Genomic DNA, 21,906 nt, shown 5'->3' with positions numbered 1-21,906 from the left:
AAGCGAGCTTTTACTTATAAAGGCATCAATCCAATGTTGTTGGTAAATAAATGAAATGACAAAGCCATTAGAAACTCACACATACATGTAGAGAAACCAGGGTTCGAACTCTGATCATGTGTCTGACCTAACAATTTTGACATTTTTACCAGTTGAGCAACAACCCGTTTTTAATTATATGAAACACTTTACTTTCCAAGAAGTAACCTATGTTTTCTCATGAAAAATAAAGTATGATTCAACTACAAATTAGAAAGATGTTATATTTTTTTAAGGTTCAAATCTCAACCGCTGACCAAACTTTTCTCCCTTTATTTCAAATTCCACAATCCTTTCCAACTTTTGCTATTATAGAAAAAAGTTGCACTTTAGATCAAAATTAAATAATATTAGTTTATATATTTTTCATTCTAAAGAGTTTAACGGGAAAACCAATATCCACTAAATATTAAGAAGTGAAAAATTACAAGTTTTCATTATATTTACGTAATTACTCTCCACATCTCATAACAAGTAGCAAAAGGTAGATATATATGTCTTGAAGCAGTTCGGCGCAAATTAGTTTCACATTCCAGCCCTACATGATTATCAAGATTCATGAGTATCTAACTAGATATGATATGATATGATTTGAAGCAATCTATCAATAATAACTCTCATTCGGTACAAAATGGTATTATGATAGATTAATAAATTCTTCTATTATCTTTTAAGAAAAAAAAAACTTCTATTACGTAAACCATTCCAGCCCTACCATTATGAAATGAGGTTGGTAATATTGTTGTCAAAATCTGTATGAACTATTCTAAATACGAATCTTAACCCTTCCAAATCATACACCTGACCCGTCGTTTTCTATATAACAATTTTTTAGCTTGGTTTCTTTCTATGAATATTATATGCAATCATGTTTTTAGTTTCCACCCTAAGCAACCCTGACCATTACTTTGTGTTTGTTTGTTAACCAATTCCATTGTGAATAATAAATTAATCCTAAGGTATCCAGTTGTTTGACCTTTGACGTACTCACACCCCCCTTAAACAACTGGACAAGATATAGGTAGCATCAACACTTCGGATAGATGATGTGTTTGGTAACAAACACGTGTTAGTGTTGGACAATGGTCATATATATGACATTGACACGTGTTAATCTTCAATCACTTTTATTTTTGAAATTTTATTGGTATTTATGTGTCGATGTTGTGTCTTGTGTTCTTATAAGTGCTTTACAGGTTATATGACTAGGAAGGAATCCTAACATTGACCCAATCGAAGGGTTATAGGTATTTGATATAAATCGAGCTATTAATATTCTGCCTTTATCTGAAATCAATTAAAATACAAGTTACTATACAAGATGTTTATAGAGTATAGATTTTCCAAAGTCATCCGACTTTTTTTTTATGATGACCCTCTTAGTTATTAAAAAGGTATTCTAATAATTTGAACTTTGACCGACATGTAAGTAAAATATGATAAAAAATTGCTTCACTCATGATTTAGACTCGAGTTCTCTCAAATAATTCGTCTACAACCAAAACTTATTAAACACACGAGTTTAATAAGTTGGTTATGTAATACATGTTATTCAAGTTCAATTTAAGCTTGTCTAATTAAGATGGTAGATAATTTAATTTAAAGGCAACAACTAAAACGCATTTTGATTTCATCCACTCAAGTTATTTATTGTTCATTACTTGCTTGTCAAGTTGCCATACTAATGTATATATTTGTTAAATGCCGACCTCGTATCAAAATAGACCTTGTAAGCTCTGAATTGTGGAAATAATATATTACTCATTTTGCTATCTATCTAATTATTATTTATTATTTATACCCCTAAAGTTGGCTACCATATGGATTATGGTATGATGTTGATCATGACATTTTTAATCACTTTTCATTGCCTAAAAAGCCCTTCTGTTTTGTATCTTATAAAACCTACCATTAGCCACCACCGTACATTACAAGTTACACAAAGTTGGCTGTTTAGTTGTGCATAAATTTTGTGTTCACTGAGTCTGAGTAATATATATTGCTTCAGAGGAATCATCTTTCAGTTTCTCAAGTTCTGGCTTCAGATAAGACTTGGTCTTGGTCATTCATTTCTCAGGCATGCAAGTTACCCTTTATTATGCTTTCATTTATTCAAACATGGATTTCATTGAATAATCAAAATCTTGATTATATTTTGAGATAGCTTGAATGATTGTTTTAAACATGCATTTTGTAGTTGGGATGCTCTAAAATTATTGTCCATGATGAAATTTATATATTTAGGGTTTGTTTGAATCGACTTATTTGAGCATATCTACTGGCATAAACACTTATGAGACTGACTATTTCGGTTAGTTTGTGTAAACTGTTTTTAGCTTATTTCCATAAGTTCCCCATGATAGCTATTGAAAACAACTTATAACTTATATGAAAGAAAGTAGTTTGACTTTATTTCATTTTGTTCGTCGAAAAAGCTTGTAGATATAAGTACTGATATGCTATAACTATTTATTGAAAAGAATCTATTATGATTGTTGTTGGCGACTACTAAGTGGTTTTTCAATCTTTGCGTTTCTGCTATAACAGAAACATAATAAAGAGTTCAACTTTCTGGCAGTGTATATATAATCTGCCACTCTTGATTTACAATGTAGTGGCCATGGTTTCTATTCCATCTCTTGTCAATTTTATTTCAAGAACTATGTCTTTGAATAAAGATAAGAGTTATGGAAAGGATGATGATGCAAGGAAAGTTGTGGAAGCAATGGCAAAGGAAGCAAGAAAGAATGAAATGTTGTTGAATTCATCTGGAATTGTAAAGTCCGACAAGTCCAACAATTTTTCCTGTGTGTTCACTAAAAAGGGTCAGAAAGGATTCAATCAGGATTGTCTTATTGTTTGGGAGGTATGCCTAAATATTCAGTTTCCAAATTTCATTGTCTATGATTTTAGCTCTATTTGGAAGAACAGTTTAATTAAGCGCATATAGCATAAACACTTATTGTTAAGTATTTATGTATAGAATATTTTTATAACAGAAGATAAATGAAGCCAAACTATTTTCACATCAGTTATAAGCTGTTTTCATAAGCTATCCTAGAGAGCTTATGAAAATAACTTGAAAACAGCTTATAGAGATGTTATGTCATAAGCTGTTTCAGTAACATTAGATGTACTAAAGTAGTTTAGTAGCATTTTTTGAATCAATTAGGCGAGCCCTTTCCGAATCCGAGAGGCAAACATCCCGCTTTGCAAAACAATATCATAAGTAATTATGTTAGTAGATAAGCTCAAATAAACCAATTCAAGCAAACCCTTTCGGCTTTGATCACCGCAAAACTAACTTGTACGGCAAGAATTGCCTAATGATTAAATATTCTATTCAGCTCTTATCTCTGAGCTATGTGTGACTTGGACTTTGCGCAATATATATTATCTTGTTCTGCATAACTGGGACAAAAACCTTGAAAAGTTTGATTAGCATATAAAATGATATTTATATATTCTACATTGTTTCTGATGCTAGGAATTTGGATGCCAAGAGGACATTATTTTGTGTGGAGTTTTCGATGGACATGGACCTTGGGGACATTTTGTATCGAAAAGGGTCCGAAAAATGCTGCCAACTTTTTTGCTTTGCAATTGGCAGGAAAATCTGGCTGAAAAACCACTTGACCTGAGTTTTAAGATGGAAACAGACATGAATCTCCATATATATGATATATGGAAGCAGTCCTACATAAAGACTTTCGCTGCAATTGATCAGGATCTAAAGCAGCATACTGCAATTGATTCCTTTCAAAGTGGAACTACAGCTTTGACAGTTATCAAACAGGTTAATCATCCGTAACATCTGATATTGTATCTACAAAAATTGATATTTTGATTACTTCTCTGCTGTATCTTAAAATGGTTTGGTAAAGCGTTCGATATATGCAACCTTATCCTTTGTAGGACGTGTGCACAACTTGAACTTGTAACCAACAAGAAGGGAGTAACCTTATCATTGTGCAAAGTCTCACTATAATAATGAGGCAAGAATAGAGAGAAAATAAATTATTCATTGTTGAGTATGGATTATATTCACTGATAAGTGGACATATGCTTGAGTGTAGCGAGTAGAGCGGAAATCTCACTGAGCATAGCTAGGCGAGAATGCCTGCCCTCTATCACTGACCTATTAGTATGTTGAGTTTCAACTATGAGGGTAAGGGTTGCGAAGGTAAACTTGTAATCTGAACAATTTTGTAATTCTAAGTATTGCATAACAAAAAAAGCTACATCAGTCATTATGCTTTTGAAGATCTAGACATAATTAGCCGAATGCTATGATTAATTGTTTGTGATCTTGTATGCATTTATTTATCTGTTTCCTTTGGCGTTTGTCGTTCTCGTGTAAATAGTTATGTATGTTTTCCTTAAGGCTTGGTTGTTGCTGTTACTGTTGTTGTTTGCATATTTTCCGTAGCAAGTTTTGAATAAATAGTGAATCAATAACATATTGATCTATGACATTACTTGGAAAGACCATACAATTTTGTCGGTGACATTCTCTACTACTATGACCATTTTAAATCAATGAAATAACAAGTTTGGAGTTTCACTTTTTTGCAAATTAAACGCATCCTAAGTTAGTATTCTTGATGTTTCAGGGTGAATATCTCATTATAGCAAATGTTGGTGATTCTAGAGCTGTCTTAGCAACCACTTCAGAGAATGGCACATTGACTCCTATTCAGCTTACCACTGACTTGAAGCCAAATTTACCACGTATATATACTCTAATTTTTACACACCCTCACATAAAGATCTGCATTACACAGTTTCCGATCTCAACCATAAAATCTCAGATTAGCATCCGAGATAGCATTAGACTGATTTTGTTATTGTGTAATTTTAATCGTCCAATATCAAATTAACAGTCGAGATATAAAAATGTGTGTAACTGTGTCTTTTGTTTACGGCAGCAGATCCTGACAAAAGTGAGTGTTGTGTGTTATTGAGGAAATTTGAGTGTTGTTCTTGTTAATTTCAGATGAAGCAGAGCGCATAATGGAATCAAATGGGAGAGTATTTTGTATGGAAGATGAACCAGGAGTGTATAGAGTTTGGATGCCAAATGGTAAGAGTCCAGGACTAGCAATATCAAGAGCATTTGGTGATTATTGTGTAAAAGACTTTGGACTAATCTCAGTACCAGATGTGACACAAAGAAAACTCACTACTATGGATCAATTTGTCATCTTGGCAACTGATGGGGTATGCATCTTATATCCTTTAAGATTTCAATGACCTAATTTATACTTGTCTTCTTAAAAAAAATAGAAAGAAAAAGTATTTAAAACTTGAAATGAAATTGCTTCACAAACACACGAAATTGTTGAAACCGACTCAATGCATGTTTGGATTGACGGTGAGTTTGATAGAATCATGTTGTGACATGGTAATGTTAACAAAAGCTACATTTTGGAGCTTCGACAAAATCATTTTCTACCGTGATATTATCAAACTAATTGTGGTTCCAAACATGCACCCGATGAATAGAGTCATACATGCTAGGTTGGTTAAGTGGCAATGAAATGATATTAGGTCATGTGATCGTTTAGAGGAAAGAAAATAAACCAAATTATAGCACAATTTAGGCGGTTCGGCCAATGTGACCTACACATATGGATGATCAAAGACTATTTTTTAATAGACAAGTGTTACTATATTAATTATGTTAGTATTTTCTCCTCAACAGGGTTTGAATTCCGATATTTTAACTCTTTGACCTTTAGTTCAAACGAGTTGAGATACTCAACCCTCGATCAAACGGTTTCTTATTTCTTTGGGGAGAACAAACATAGTGATTTTTAGTAATTCACGATGATACAATGAGCAATCCTATTCCTCCTATTAACATAATTGAAGGCATCAAAATATGAAATTGTTGATGTAATTTCTGCTTGTTTTCATCTCAGGTATGGGATGTTATATCCAACCAAGCAGCTATGAAAATTGTTGCTTCAACACTAAATAGAGAAAAAGCAGCTGATAGGCTAGTAAAATGTGCCACACATGAATGGAAACTTAAGAGAAAAGGCATTGCAATTGATGATATATCAGCTATTTGTCTCTTCTTTCACTCTCCCCCTTCACAACAAGTCCCTCAAACCACAAAAGTTGTTGAATAAAAATGGTTAATAGGTGATTAAAGTGGTCATTGAATCATTGATATTTCCTTTACTACACAATGCATAGGCATTTATCGGCATTTACGCCCAAAATAATCACCAAATTCTTCAATATTGATAATATTAATAAGGAACAAAACAACGACAAGTAGAGTGATGCATAGAAGAAAACATTTAGTCATTATGAAAATATAAATAAATATTATGAGAATGATGTGAACATTATGAAAGAAGGTTAAGTATTTATAGAGTAGATTTTGTAAAGTGTCTTTTACTGTTACCGTTATTGTTACCGTTAAATAAATGAGGAGAATATTGTCTCATATATTTTAAATCTAGAGAAAGAATCTTTTCTTATATATATGAGACATGAGATTGTCATGTTTTCAAGAGCATAATTTTGTTTTGACAAATGTTTTAGGTTCATAATTGAAACCCATTAACATTTTCTATCCAAAAAGAAAAATATAAAAAAAAAATAAATCGTAATTAAAACCAAATAACAGGAAACAAGTGTCAGTTCACTTCCAGCATATCCCCTACTATGAACATCACCTTCTCTTCATTAACCTTACCACACAAATTCCCCATCCCCCCACTCGCTCCACGCGCGTCCCATCAACGCGCCACCCTTTCTCTCACCTCACCTTCCTTTATCTCTCTTCCAAAAACCCGCCACCGCCAACAATTCTCTCTCTCCGCCATGTCATCTTCTCCCCTTACCTTCACCGAACTCAATTCCGACTCTGATTTCAACTCTCTCCTCTCTCCCGATGATCATATCTCCATTTGCGGCTTCGGTTCTCTCCTCTCTGGTACGCTAACTAACTTCCTTCATTCTCATCTCTCATTCTTTCTTCTTCTTCATCGGTTAACGTTTTTTTTTTTTGAATTGCAGAACGAAGTGCCAGAAGCACTTTTCCTGATTTGATCAATTTCAGAACCGCGAAATTGAATCACTTTCGCCGTGTTTTCGCTCATGTTGCTCCTGTTTTCTTTGAACGTGGCATTGCGAAGCCAGAAACTATGGTTTGTTAATTGTTACTTACTCGTTTGTATTCTCTGTAGCACCGACACTTCTGATCATTAAAATATCTATTATGTCTGACTCAACATAATACTGACATGTGTAGTTACATTTAATTATGTTATTTTCGCAAATCATTGTCAGTGTCGATATTGTTGTTGTCGTCTATGTTCGTGCTTCATAGATTTGATTTTTGATTTGTTTTAGTTTGTTTTGATTGAAAATTTATTAGGAGATTTCGAGCTTGAGTGTGGAGCCATGTGAAGGAGAAACTCTTGTAGTAACAGTTTTTGAGATAAGAAAATCAGAGGTATAGTGATATATTAGCATTGAGTTGTTCAATTTTAGATTCTATTCATGTTTTTTCAGAGTATTCTTTGATTGAGAATTGGAGCTAATTTTTTATTGATTTGATTGTATCAGATTCCAGATTTTATCAAGAGGGAGGTTGAGTTTCGGTTTCTCGCTGTAAGCCAATACTGACGTTCTAAATTTTTAGCATTGTGTTACGTTTTTGCCGCCTTGGTGCATGTTTGGAATCACTTTGGGTTTGACAAAATCACAGAGGCTCACTGAGTCTGTCAAATTCAATGCAGATTCTAACTTAAATTAATGATCTTTTTATACAGGGTTTGAGATTTTCAGTTCTTTGTTTGTCTTAGGTTCTTCCTGAAACTCTTGATGGCAAGTCTTTTGATTTTCCAGCGGTATGTGGTGATCAAATTTTGTAGTAGCTAAGCATATATGCAAATTTTGTTATTGCATTGCATCACAAGAAACATAACATTGGTTGTTTAACTAGCAAATGTATCATTTTTCCCAGGTCCTTTGTGCACGTTATAGTGATGAGGAATTTTTCAACATTAGATGCAAAGGTAATTCTAAGTTCATCTTTGATTAGTAAGGATAAGAGTGTAATAGTGTGATAGTGATTTCCTCCCATCATATATTGTGGGTGATTATTTTGTTTCACATAGAAGGTTATTGTGAAAATCTTTTCAAGCATGCCATTCCTAGATAGTTTCTTTTTATATTGTCTTTACTTTTCAATTTATATAAGTTTGCATTTTGATTCTGCTCAGGAAATAAGGAAATTTTATTTCAGCAATATGGACGATGGAATATTGATAAAATCTGGAGAGATGATGTTTTTCCTTGCCGTGTCTATCTTCGACACTGGTAAGCATTTTCTGGATGAAAGCCTATTTGTTATCTTCGACACTGGTTAGCTTTTTTTTCCTGTTAGAAATTTCTTCATCACCCAAGTTACACATTCACGGGCAACATTGCTCTTCTTTCTAGTTTGTTTTCTTTTGTTGTTTTTGTGAGATACTTCTTACTGTTTTCCTCTTGATACATTTGTTTTCTATTATAGTTTCAATTTTCAATGAACCATGTAGTACCATGACTGAACAAACCATTTTTTTGTAGTGTACTAGCTGCAAAGAATCTAGGTGACACAGCTTACAACAATTTTCTGGATCACACCTACCTTGCTGACCGTAAAACAACCATTCGCGAGTACTTGGCAACAGCAGGCTCTGGTATAATGGAAGAGGAGCCCCCTGAATCCCTCAAGTTCCGTTATGGTGGTTGATAATTTCAATTCAACATTCAGTTTTTACTGTCATTTGATGTCTCAATGTCAAGGAATGGAAAATGGGCTTAAACATTTTCATGTTAATAGAAAAACAAGATATATACTACATTAATAATACATTCATATGCTATTTCTCTGACTTGCTGTAAGTTTTGCAATCAAGCTTAAGAATAACATTAAACATAACACACGAGGGTGTGTGTACAACTTTCTTCTTTAAGAAAGAAATATCCATCTCAGCTTTTACCTATTATGGTGTACATAATCAATGCTTCAATAATTCGTTGTGTGTATATACAGAAGGAAATATCCTATCAAGACTCTTGAGGAAGGAAGCATTGAGATAAATATTTTATAAAAAAACTGAAATCTATATATTATCTAATAACTTTCCAAAGGAACTTGTTTGTCACATTAAACTATTAGAACTGCTATCTTTCTCTAGATCCCGGATTAATAACTCCATCATCTTCTTATACATTGGCATGTAATGGTCATTTATCATTGTTTTTGAAAGCCTGAGTTTGCTGTACAGCTCCCTCGGTGTTTCATATAAGGAGACACGTTCTTCTATAGGATCATCAGAATTTGAATCTGAACTATCAGATGAAGGCATAGATACAATATGCATGATTCTGCCTGGCGGGTAAAATCGATGGTTATCTAAGTTATCGGATGTTGTGATTGAATTACTGCATTCTGCAGCATCGGCAAGTTGATTTTCTTCTTCAGTGATCTCTTTTGCTGCTGCTGCCTCTTCTTCCTGATCATGAATGTCAATGGTGTCATCTTGTTTTTGAAGCTCCTTCTCCAGTTCATACCATAACTGGCCTTCTGTTATGTCATCTACAGCGGACGTGGCAATGTCTTGGTTAGGAGGAATGAGTTGTTCCTCTTCATCTGTGTCATCATGGCCTGATCCTCCGCTTGTGGAATTGTGTTCATCTGTAAGCACAGACGGTGTTGCTGTCTCTTTGGTCAAAAGAGACCCGGCTATTCTCTGAGATAATAGAGAAACGTCAGTTGATTCTTCTGTATCAGAGTTTGGTGACGGACCAACATTTCGGCGGCGGGCACTCATGCAAGACCATGATGACAACGACGAGCGAGTTCTGACAACAGCTTCTGCAACACTTTGTGCACGCTTCATCATAACCTGCTAGTATAAAAAAAAAAAAAAAAAAAAAAAAAAAAAAAAAAAAAAAAAAGAAAAAAAAGGCATTCATAAGATCACAGACACATTATATATCAAATAATTGCAAGACTCAACATGGATAACTACAAATCCCATGTAAAGATGGAGTGTGATGATCAATTGATCAATATTCATCACTTCATATTATGCACATATGGATAACTACAAACTCTTGCCAAGAGAAAATCATTTTTATTAAGAAATAGAAAAGAATAGGATATAAATATCTCCTCCAAGGGTTTCCCGCTACTCTATTTCACAATTTAAAAAATGATCAATGATACCTTTTCTAAATCTACCTTTTCTTAAATAATAACTTCCCTAACTACGTCAACTACTCTAATATTTATTATTGTATATCTCAAATCCCAATTCAAATCCCTCATTAACAAATTCTCAAATCCCATTTCAAATTATATCTCAAAGACCACTATGTGCTGCATGCCATGAATGTAAATTAGAGATTATGGAGGATGGAGATGAAGCTACCTGAGTGCCACTGGTTACTGGCCACAGAATAGCACCAGCACCAGCTACTCTAGCTTTTGCACTAGATATAGTCGGTAGGCGAGATCCAAGTGCAGTTGCAGAGCGGTAGACAACATTAAGGACCTTTGTATGTTCAACCTGATCCCGTAAATCATTCAACCAAGACGATGCGGTGACCTGATGAAAGCCAACTTAAGTAAGAAAAGGACACATTACATCATACATTGAGAATGATTATTGCAACCATGTCTCTTTTGCCACCTATATAAATAAATTTATATAATTTTTCAAAATTATTACCAGTTTGATTAACACGGATGATATTTTTGGACCAAATTAGTTGAGAGTGACACTAGAAACAGAAGAGTGGCAATGAACACTCCCCAAACTTGGTAATAAACATCCACATTAATGTTTTGAGTAAATGAATAAAGATCCCCATTTTCATCAACAGCCTTGACAAGATTTTTCACAATATTCCCCACAAAATGGGGAAAAACGAATAAAAATCCTCAACTATTTTCTATTCATGTGAGTCCTCAATCGAGGATCTCTAACGTGAAAACCATATATTTCGAGGATTGTTATTGGTGTTTCCGTAGTGTGGGAATATTAATATAAAAAATCTTACCAAAGATTAGAGGTGAAAATGATGTTTTAAATATTAATCATTAATGCCTAGTGAAACCATCTCAAGATGGAAGAAAAGCTGCAGCACCTCAGATCGGAGATCATCAATAGAGGAAGTTGAAAATGTGGGCACTAAGTCGGAACCATTTATAATGGTAGTGATAAAGTGCTTTCCCGATTCTGCTAACTCCCATGTCATACAAGCAGCTGCAAATTGACAATTATGATAGAAGGAATTAGCGAAGGTACTATGACAAGAAGTGCTATTAGAGAAAATTCAATGCCTTAAAAGTTATCTATTAAAATCATGGACAAATATAATGGTATGGTAGCCCACGAATTTCAAATTAAATAAGTATCATAAATGAAAAACGTTCTTCACTCATCTCCCCTTTAGTATTTATTAAGAATATAAATATAAACTGCATAGCCACAATACATCTCATGCTTCACAATAAGAATGTGCTAAAATAGTCTGAAATATTCATCACCGCTGAGAAAAAGTCAGAACATGTTCAAAGTCAAAGCACAATTAATCAAGATCATGTGATAAAGTCATAAGAATACAACACAACAACCAAGTTTTATCCCACTAAGTGGTTGGCTATGATAAGAGTCAAAGGAATAAAATATTAAAAAGAATTATGTAATTAGTCAACAGAATAAAAAAATTCATAGATAATGCAGTATAACGACATACCTGGGGCAAATGTGACACAAGTGCTTGAGGAGAACTCTTTCTGCTCTCTAAGAATATATGTCAACAGTGCGGCAGTACCACCGCCAAGTGAGTGCCCAACAATCTACGCAAAGATAGAAATTAAAAGTATTTAGTAAATGTACTTACACAAGCATGTATATGCTAGTCACACAGAATAAAATAGAAGATAAAATACATTTTTGAAACGAAAAAAGAAATAATGAAAGAAAATGGAGTCTAAAATGACATGGCATAAGTACAAAATAAAGGGAAACACGAGAAACTAGAAAATGTCCATTAGTACTGAGTAAATTTTCCATTCAGTGTATAGTGATGTCCAAAATGACAGTTCTTCCAGATAGAGTATAAGAACAATACCTTGACGTTGAAATCTGGACATTCACCAAGAGCCTTAAGTAGGGTAGGAGTACAGAGCTTTGCAATCCACCGAGCAGCAGCAACCATACCACAGTGTGCATATCCTAAAACCAAGTTGCTTATCCCACCATCATTTAAAACCGAATGGTGGAAGGGCACGACAGCACCAGTTGCAGCTGTCAGTGTGTCTTTTATGCTATGAGTTCCCCGGATCAATAGAAGTAAACATTTTGACTGTGTATCGCGTATAATTGTGAACGCGGGCTTCAGAAGCTGCAGAAAGATGCCATGCCATACCATCAAATTGCAGAAAAAACTAATGAAAACATGCTGATATAGTGGTTGAAAGTGAAATAGGAACAAAAAGAGTACGATACTAATGTTTCCATGAAAAAATAGAGCATATTTTGCAAGACTTAATGACTAAAACATGCAAATGAAGCCACAATAATTTCTAAATTAAAACAAAGGTTAGACAGAGCATGTATAACACAACGATATCAACAATACAAATAGTAACCACCATTTCATACATAGACATAGGCTTCCGAGGTAAATGGAAAAAGACAAGTACCACTTAAACTTGTGAGAAAATTTTAACATCCATATAACCTGCAATATTAGACAGGAGTAAATGCCGGGTGGGTATTTTGCACATATGAGGATGATATGATGAATGAGTGGCCACATAAGAAAAGATAGGAGTAAAAATGAAATCATCAGAAAAAAGTAAAGGTAGCTCCAATTGACGAAAAGATGACTGAGTATTGGTGGTTGGTAACGTGTCGAGACTAGAGAATGCCAATAGAAGCACCAATGGGGAAGAACAAGAAAAATAGTCCAGTAGTAAGACGTAGAGGGAGACAGAAAATTATAGATCAAACCACCAGGAGAGATTTAGATTTAAACAGTCTATCATTTAATTTAATATAATTCAGGGTAAGATATAATGAGACCGGCACTTGTGATTACACTGAATTATGTCATTTTCTAAAAAATTTATTGGTGTAGACGTGTCAGTGTTGTGTCAGGTGTCCGTGCTTCATAGTTGCTGCATCTCAATTCATACATGGGCAATCACATCTACCTCACTATTCTATTACAGCATTGCTCTAGTCTGAGAGAATTTATGCTGAAACCTCGAATGGTGATAGCATAAAATGAATATCCCGGATTATAATTTTATAGGGAATTTACAATTCAATATATCATAATTCAAAATATTAAAGTGTTTGCTTGTTTTATTTTATTTTATTAGACAAACAGAGTGCTGCTGATTACTTGAACAGATCAGTGTATGCTCTTCCAAAACTCAAGACTGTAGTATTACAAACAGTGTATTGAAAAAGATAGCAGAGACCCAAAAAAAGCCCCAGCAAAGGAAGTAGAAACAGGGCAAAGATAACGGTAGCATCTTCTGGGAGAATATAAAAAGCAGTAGCCTTGTTTCATATACAAACTTGTAACATCCTATGAACTCAACTCTGTTAAAATACATCTTATATTTATTTCATTTAAAATTCAGGTTTCAAAACCTCATTTTTGTACATGAAATTGTAGGATATTGTCAAGTTGGTCCCTAAAATTAAGGAATTGACAAAAATATCCCTGAAGTTGTAAACTGTCAAACATTTTAGTCACACTTACCTTTCTGATAGAATTTTGAGTTTTAGCTAATAGTGACAGATATGCAAACTAACTTGACATTCATAAGTCATTTTTTAGTGAGCAATTTCATTTTATGTATTTAACTTTAGGGACTTATTTAAATTATTGTCTGGACTAAATAACCAACAATTCACAATTCCAAAGATGTACTTGTTAATTTCGTAATTTAGGAATCAGCGCACCAGAACCATACATATTAAGGGACCAACTAGGACATTCACTCCTCTTGTTAGTACAAGAGCATATCCAATTCCACTACCAAACAACAAAACTCATATGCCATATCTAAATTCTAATCCCATAAAAGGGGAAAAAACAGTGGTCAAAACTCAAAATGTAGAAGCAAATGTCATTTTCATTAGCATGTCCTTCTAAACATTGATGAAAATAAGACCACAATCTCTAAACCTATCTGAGATGCTAACTCTGAGCCTATGTGTGTCTATGATTTGTCTTAATCCCCTCCACCCCTCATCACCCAAAAACATAAAATATACTATATAAAACAATAAACAAATACCCCCTACAGTCCTATTTATAAGAGATATTCTGATCAACAAACGTTGATGTATCTGGTCCAATTTTTTAACCAGATACATCAACTTTAGTTGACCCAGATGTCTCTTGTAATTAAGACCGGAGGGAGTACATAAAGCAGAGATTGCATAATTGCAAATAAAATCATACCCCAGCTTTAGGCTTCTGTATAAGAACATCATCAAGTGTAAATCCAGCTGAATCTAAAAACACAGGAAATGGCTTCTTGGAAAAAAGCATACACAATGTTAACAACCTTAATAGCTCATACAATTCCACAATAATTTCATCTCCTTTTAGTTCAACACAATCACTTCCAGCATATACACTAGCAACTGCCAAATTACCCTACAATTCAACAAACCAAACATCACTCACATAACTTACTCAAATTTCATTCTTTTCAACAACAATCTAAGCTAAACTAAAAAAAGCACTTTTCTAAAACCCAAAATCACAAAAACACAAAAAAGCTTAATTTTCAGAAATTGAACCTGTTTTCTCATGAAGTAATTGATCCCAAAAGCTAAATCACCAATAGGCCATTTCCCAAGAGTTTCAGAATAAGTAAACCTTAAAGTCTCCGAAAGCGTCACGATCGATTCAAGCAAAGTCGCCGGCGCCTGAGCAGGTCGCCGGGAAATCCTCCTCCTCCTTAATCTACTCAATTTCGACACATCGCCGTCGCCGTGATCCTCTTCTTCCTCCTCTTCCTTCTTCACCAATCTTCTACTCACATAATACAACATCACCGCAGCTCCGGCCGCCGTCGCCATTGTCCCGGCCGCCATCAAAACTCCGGCGTGTCGGAGATCAAGAAATCAAGAACAACACCAAAATTGAATTTTTCTTGGGTGGAAAATAATGGGTTTTCGATAAAGGTTGAGAATTTAAGGTTTTTGGATTTTGAGTTTGCGTGCGATTGTGTGAAATCGGAAAAAGAACAGAGAGGATAAACAGAGAAGTGTGTTTTGTTTTTCTGATTATTACCACTTTGGAAGGAACATACACGACAATGTGAACAAGAAGCTTTGGTATAGTGTTTTTGTGAATTGACGATAGTGCCCTTGGTGGTTTGTGTAGTTTTGGATTGCGGTGGGGGTAAATTGGGGAGAAATCGGTGATGATGAAGTGAGAGAGTGGGCACGTTAAGGATGATGACAATAGAATAACAAGTAAAGAATTTTTTAACAAAACTTTTAAGTAAAACGAAAAAATAATAATATCATGGTAAAAGCTGTCGCATCTTAGTGTTTTATTTTTTTGACTAATTAAATTTTCGTGTATTCTTTTTACAATAATTAAATTAAGGCTAAAGTGCAACTTTGGCCCCCTATCTTTCAAAAAATTGCGATTTTGGCCCCCTAACTTTGAAAACTACAATTTTGGCCCCCCATGTTTAAGGAAATATGCTCTTTTAGCCCCCTAACATAAGGGAAATATGTCTTTTGACCCCTTATCTTTTCAAAATGTTGCGATTATGACCCCTTACCTTTTCAAAATGGCCCCTTTTTTAGGACACGTGTCACCTTCTCAGCAGTTTTCAAAGTTAAGGGGTCAAAATTGTAGTTTTCAAAGTTAGGGGGCCAAAATCGCAACTTTTTGAAAGATAAGGGGTCAAAGTTGCACTTTAGCCTTAAATTAAATTTGATTTTTTTTTGAACAAGCCAAAATGGAATATATATATATATATATATTAAAACACCAAGAGTGATTCACCTCGCACAATGTATGCAAAAGAAAACCAAAATACAAAGTTAAGTGTCTGTTGCCAAAAAAAAAAACACAACGAAATAATAACAAAAACGAAGACTACACCATAACACCCAAACAATGGAAAGAGTGTCGCCACCAGTCATGATAACTGAAAGCAAAAGTGTGCATATTGGCCTTTAGCCATAGGAAAGACACAAACTTGACCTTGTCCGCTAGCTGATCCGGATCCAAAGCCTGTTGCTTAAAAATCATGTTGTTCCTTTCCTTCCAAATAACCCAGACACAAGCTAACCAGATTATTTTCAGGAAAGAATGTGTAAATCACGGTAACCCTGCCATATGACCAAACTGATGAAGGTGATCGTGAACCGTATCTGGTGGTATGAAAGAGATGTCGAGCCACCGTATAGGAGATGCCACACGTTGCCAAAGATGTCACAATCAAAAAGAAGATGAAACATCATCTCGAAGGAACCGCAACCTCCAACATAGGACATGTCATCGTGATGAAGGACTTGCCGACGAACAAGATTGTCTTTAGTTGGAAGTCTATTTCGAAGAAGTCTCCTAGCAAACACTGAAACCTTTGACGAATAACGTCGAACAAACCACGCTCCTGAGATGCATCCACCGTCGTAAGATACTAGTAAGTCCCCTTGACGAAATAACCGTCAACAGGATCAAGGATCCACCGCCACCTGTCATGAGTATGTTCCTGCAAAACAATATTATGTAGCACAGTTGAACACTCTGTAATCGTCTCCTCCTCCCAAACTAAAAGGCGCCCCCTCCACATCCAGGCACCACCTCCATCCTCCCACCCTTTCCTCTCCATCTCCTGCACCGTCACCCATATGTTTTCAGCTAGATCAAAAATGCGAGGAAATTGCACTCGTAAAGGAGCACCCCCCACCCATTTATCTATCCAAAAGTATGTATTACTTCCTCCAACCACCCTACGCACATTGTCATCGAACCAACTCTCCTCCCACAACCATACACCGCCTCGTATACCAGACACCATCCTCCACCACGACGAGTTATTCCTCCCCCTTCCTTCAACCACCCCATCCTTGGCGTACCTAGCCTTTAAGACTCAATACCATAACCCATTCTTATCTACCAACAACCGCCAACACCACTTCCCCAACAAAGAAAAATTAATTTCACGCAACTTCCTCACACCTAAGCCACCCTCCTCCTTCGGTGAACAAACAGTATTTCAATCAAACCAAGCAATTTTCCAAAAGTCCTCACCCCCCCCCCCCTAAGAATTTTTTTAAAATAAAGATTCAATGGAAGAAACTATACTTGTGGATGCCCTGAAGAAGGAAAGAAAGTAAACCGGAAGAGATGACATGATAGATTTCAAGAGAATTAGGCGACCACCAAACGAGAGAAATTTGCTTTTCCAGTTCGACAATCTAGTAATAATACGGTCCATAACCGCTTTCCAAAAGTCCAACCTCTGTGGATCCCATCCAATAGGCAGCCCCAAATACACAAAGGGAAAAGCTCCCACTTGACAATTCAACACCATAGAAGCCTCATACAACCAAGAGTCCGAAACATTAACTCCCGTCAACATGATTTTTTGGAAATTAACCTTCAGACCCGACACCTGTTCGAAAATCATCAAAACCGCCCGCATAGAGCGCACATTCGCCCAACTCTTCTCACCAATAATCAATGTGTCATCAGCAAATTGAAGATGAGAAAGACAGAGGTCTGCATTCCAATAGCGACTTCATCAACACATTAAAAACTTCGACAACCAACAAAAAGAGAAACGCGGAAAGGGGGTCACCTTGACGCAACCCCTTTCCATGGGAAATTATCAGTAGGACAACCATTTACCAACACCGAAGCCGTTGTTGTTCCAACACATTCAGACATCCACTTCCTCCAAAGAGTCGGAAAATTCATTTTATGCATAACAATGTCGAAATAATGTAAATCCACCGAATCATACGCCTTTTCAAAATCCACTTTAAATAACAATATCTCTTGTGTAAACGCGCGCCTCATCAACTTTCTCGTTCACCACTAATATACCATCCAAAAAAAATTAAATTTGAATTATGCTAAATTATGTCACAAAAGCTCATGTTAAAAAACTAAAAATAAATATTTTGCATTAATAAAACAACTTTTTAGCATAACTCTTTTCTAAAAAGAATAATAGAAATAACTAGACTTTTGACCCGTGTGTCACACGGGTTTTCTCAACTATAATAGAGACCAATAAATAATCTTTAACCCGTAAGATCATTGATATGGTAGAAAATATTTTCTTCAAAAAAAAAAAAAAGACGAGAGGATAGGAATGAAATTGGTATGCAATGCATTTTTTTAGATGGAATTTGTTAGGTTAAATAATTGCAAACCTAATAAAGCAAATGAGCGGGAAAAAAATTAGGTTAAGTTGCTGCAGACGTAACAAAATTAATAAATAAGGATGTCAAAAACAAAAGGCATGAAATTAAAACAAATCCAAAAAAAAAAGTGTAAAATTCTTGACAAAAAAAAATATAAAATAGAAGGATCATACGTGATATGGTAGAAAATATTTTCTTCAAAAAAAAAGGCAAGAGGATAGGAATGAAATTGATGTGCAATGCATTTTTTTAGATGAAATTTGTTAGGTTAAATAATTGCAAACCTAATAAAGGAAATGAGCGGGGAAAAATTAAGTTAAGTTGATGCAGACGTAACAAAATTAATTAATAAATAAGGATTTGAAAATTGGCATAGAAAAGGACAAAAAGGTAGGTCCGCTGTTCAGTCCAGACGGGGTACGTATGCGGTGCAAGTGCAACTGTGCAATAGGATCTATTATTGGCGACTGAAATCCAACCCAACCCACCATTGACCTAAGATTGTTCATTTATGGGTTCACTTTCAGTGAACACTTACACGGTTACACCTGCATATTAGTACAATATATATCTCCTACAACTGTTTTTGGAGGCTGTAAATTTCGTCCTTGTCTGTTGAGCCATGATGGTTTAAAATAGAAATTTATGTGATTTTGACGTGACTCGTTGGGCAAATATTTAAATTTGAGACATGTAGTTTCACAAATTTAGATATTTTGGGACACTAATTCAACATTAAAATTCTACAACAAATTACTCCATCGGTCTCATTATAAGTAATTTATTTATAAAAAAATATTGTTTAAAATAAATAATTCATTTTACTTTTTAATACAATATTAATCATTCTATTTTAAAACATAAAAAATCAATCATTTCTCTTCGTCTTTTTATCTTTTCAATCTAAATAAGTCATTCTTATATAGATCTAAGCTTTTTTCATTGTGATTTCGTCGTCAGAGTGGCGCTGAGTTTTTCGCCGTCTTGTGCGACGCTGTTTGATTTCCTGTTTTATTGTGGTGTTTATTTGATTCATATTAAAAAATCAGTTATTCAATTAATGATTTGAGTGTCAAAGTTGCAAATCCGAAGACACGAATATTTAAGTCACTTTAATTTCATCATATTATTCGTAAGCATTTTATCGTTGTATGTTATTAACTTGGATGTTGCGAACTTGTACACATGTTCATCATTTACGTTTTTTTAGCGATGTTGAATGATGTACCATATCAATTTGAATGAATGAATCATTACATATGGTTTTTGTATTCATTAAACTATGGAATTAGAGTAAAAAAAATTGTGACTAATGATATTTAAAATTAGAGTAATTGTTCTAGGTAGATAATTAATGAATCATTACATTGTTGTTGATTCATTAACCACATATTAGTGTGATGAACACCATTTAAAATGGGTTAACTATCTAATTTATTATCAAAATTTTGCTCTAAAATATTTATTATCAAAATTTGATTTGATAATTCAAATTTGTATGTCAAAATAACATAATTTATTAAAAAAAAAACTATGTCTTTGTGGGCTGAGTCCGACATTATGCATTAGGCTAAGCTGCATTTTAAGCTAAGCTGAATGTCAAAATAAACAATCAAATTTGTATCTCAAAATAAAAGACTGAACATTATACTGGATCAGATCAAATTATACTCGATCGATAAATTAGATTGGTTGTACTCTTCCTCAACCAAGATTTACAATTTAGATTGATAAATTATACTGGATGTCAGGATCAGGGGAGAGGATCCCCTCTCGGGATCAGATCAAATCTGCCAACTCTAAATATTAGCAGCACTTCTAAACATTAATTAGCAACTTTAAATACTCATGTGACATCATGAATGAATGAATGATAGTAAACTTGAACAGTAGTGAAGTCTCTTAGTTTTTCTACCAAAGGAAGATCTAATTCGTGATATTGCGGTTCTCTGGAAACTACTAATCATTTATTCTTGCATTGCTCTTTTTTTGGATCGGTGTGGAAATGTATTCTTCATTGGGTTTGCCTTTCCATGGTTGCTCCGTTTGATGTCTCGGATCATTATTCTCAATTCTTTTTTTTTGCGGCAGTGGCTCTCAGGTGCGGAACACTTTTTTAAATGTCATTTGGCTTGCTACAGTTTGGGAAATATGGAAAGAAAGAAATAACAGAATTTTCAAAGACAAAGATTGCTCGATCATGCGTATAGTGGACAAAATAAAGTCTCTTTCCTTTTCGTGGTTAAAGGAGAAATGTGTTCTTTTCTCTTTTAATTACCATGGTTGGTGGCTTAGTCCCCTCGCTATGTTGAGCTACAATTAGTTGTTATTACTTTCGTTTGGTCTTTTTGTTGTTATTTCTTTCATCAGTTTGTAAATTTTGTACAGATTTTTTGTTTTTTCCTTTGCACGCCTTGTGCTAGGAAAGACATTTTGTGTTGATAATATATTCCATTTTAGCTTCTTTAAAAAAAAAAATGCTCGTAGAAATACAATACTAATTCGGAATATATAATGTATAGTATCTTTATGTCAAAAACAACAGTAGACAACTCTATTAGAGTTATTTGCGAAACAAGTTAAGTTCAAGATTCAGATCACTCTCATATGCATGTATATATTTCTTTGTTGGTGAAGATTTTTGAGTTAAAGGAGCATATTCCTAACATTTCTTTCCAACATGTGCTTGGAGAAGGTAACTATTGCCCATATTTCTTGGCCAAGCTTGAGCGCTCTCTTCAAAATTAGGTGTGACTTTTTGACAAGCTCCTCCATCGAAGTTGGTGTTGAGGCTTGATGTCCCATGCTGAACCATGCTTTTAAGGCTTTTTTTTCCTTCCTTTTCTTTTGTCATTCTAGCAAAAATAAAAAACAATTGTAGACATGTTTTTTTGAGTAAAAAACAGTGTATAACTTTTTTTTTTTTTAGCAGGGAGGGACTAAGCCCGGAAAAAAAAAATAGTACTCCGTATATATCTTTTTTTTTAGGGGAAAAATAGTATATATCTGTTTCCTCAAAAATCGAAATCGTGGGTTCTAGCCTATGAAGCCCGGATACTCCAAAACGGAGACGTACCCGTACCGGATACGTATCGGATACCGATACTCCACGGATACTCGCGGATACGCACCCACGAAGTATCCGAATTAATTATTTAAATTTTTAAAAAATATTTTAACGGATACTTATCCGATACTTCGCAGATACACAAGGATACTTATAAGATACTTCACAGATACGTATCCTAGAAAAAGATGAAGAGTAAAAAAGTGAGACAATGTTGTAAACATTCGGTGGAGATATATATGATTCAATTTTAGATATGCATCACTAGAATTGTTTCTCGATGAACCGCTTAAAATTATACTTCTTGTGAATGAAGGTAACGAGAGAGATGATTCAGTTAATCAA

General features: G+C 34.5%; 4 protein-coding genes across 6 annotated transcripts; 2 read left to right on the top strand and 2 right to left on the bottom strand.

Moving 5' to 3' along the window:
- Positions 1-1,971: 1,971 nt before the first annotated feature.
- LOC146945375 (putative protein phosphatase 2C 34) lies at positions 1,972-6,396 on the top strand. Its single transcript, XM_085743712.1, has 5 exons — positions 1,972-2,905; positions 3,527-3,835; positions 4,653-4,770; positions 5,036-5,259; positions 5,964-6,396. The coding sequence occupies exons 1-5, from the start codon at positions 2,660-2,662 to the stop codon at positions 6,174-6,176; spliced, it is 1,110 nt and encodes a 369-aa protein (XP_085599838.1). The 5' UTR covers positions 1,972-2,659; the 3' UTR covers positions 6,177-6,396.
- A 288-nt stretch (positions 6,397-6,684) lies between these two features.
- On the top strand, positions 6,685-9,053 carry LOC146945374 (uncharacterized). Of its 2 annotated transcripts, none has more exons than XM_085743713.1 (8): positions 6,685-6,991; positions 7,075-7,205; positions 7,436-7,513; positions 7,627-7,671; positions 7,866-7,910; positions 8,027-8,078; positions 8,286-8,382; positions 8,635-9,053. In XM_085743713.1, exons 1-8 carry the CDS (start codon positions 6,721-6,723, stop codon positions 8,798-8,800), a joined length of 885 nt encoding a protein of 294 aa, XP_085599839.1. In that variant the 5' UTR covers positions 6,685-6,720; the 3' UTR covers positions 8,801-9,053. The 2 variants fall into 2 exon arrangements, with proteins under 2 accessions (XP_085599839.1, XP_085599840.1); XM_085743714.1 differs by having other exon boundaries at positions 8,286-8,427.
- LOC146945373 (lipase class 3 family protein) lies at positions 8,954-15,396 on the bottom strand. 2 transcript variants are annotated; one of them, XM_085743709.1, is made up of 7 exons: positions 14,895-15,396; positions 14,551-14,748; positions 12,196-12,468; positions 11,818-11,920; positions 11,206-11,324; positions 10,488-10,664; positions 8,954-9,962 (listed from the first exon to the last, which is right to left on the bottom strand). In XM_085743709.1, the coding sequence occupies exons 1-7, from the start codon at positions 15,189-15,191 to the stop codon at positions 9,213-9,215; spliced, it is 1,917 nt and encodes a 638-aa protein (XP_085599835.1). In that variant the 5' UTR covers positions 15,192-15,396; the 3' UTR covers positions 8,954-9,212. The 2 variants fall into 2 exon arrangements, with proteins under 2 accessions (XP_085599835.1, XP_085599836.1); XM_085743710.1 differs by having other exon boundaries at positions 8,954-9,959.
- Positions 15,397-16,759: 1,363 nt separating this feature from the next.
- Positions 16,760-18,042, bottom strand: LOC146945372 (uncharacterized). The gene is made up of 3 exons (XM_085748061.1): positions 17,924-18,042; positions 17,583-17,861; positions 16,760-17,198 (listed from the first exon to the last, which is right to left on the bottom strand). Exons 1-3 carry the CDS (start codon positions 18,040-18,042, stop codon positions 16,760-16,762), a joined length of 837 nt encoding a protein of 278 aa, XP_085604187.1.
- Between the last annotated feature and the right edge of the window lie 3,864 nt (positions 18,043-21,906).

Source organism: Medicago sativa, chromosome 2 (assembly GCF_051527215.1).
Source record: "Medicago sativa cultivar Bolivia chromosome 2, Bolivia_mono, whole genome shotgun sequence".
In the NCBI taxonomy this organism is placed as follows: Eukaryota; Viridiplantae; Streptophyta; class Magnoliopsida; order Fabales; family Fabaceae; genus Medicago; species Medicago sativa.
The sequence above is the reverse complement of the archived record's forward strand: the minus strand, read 5'-3'. Positions and strand labels throughout refer to the sequence as shown.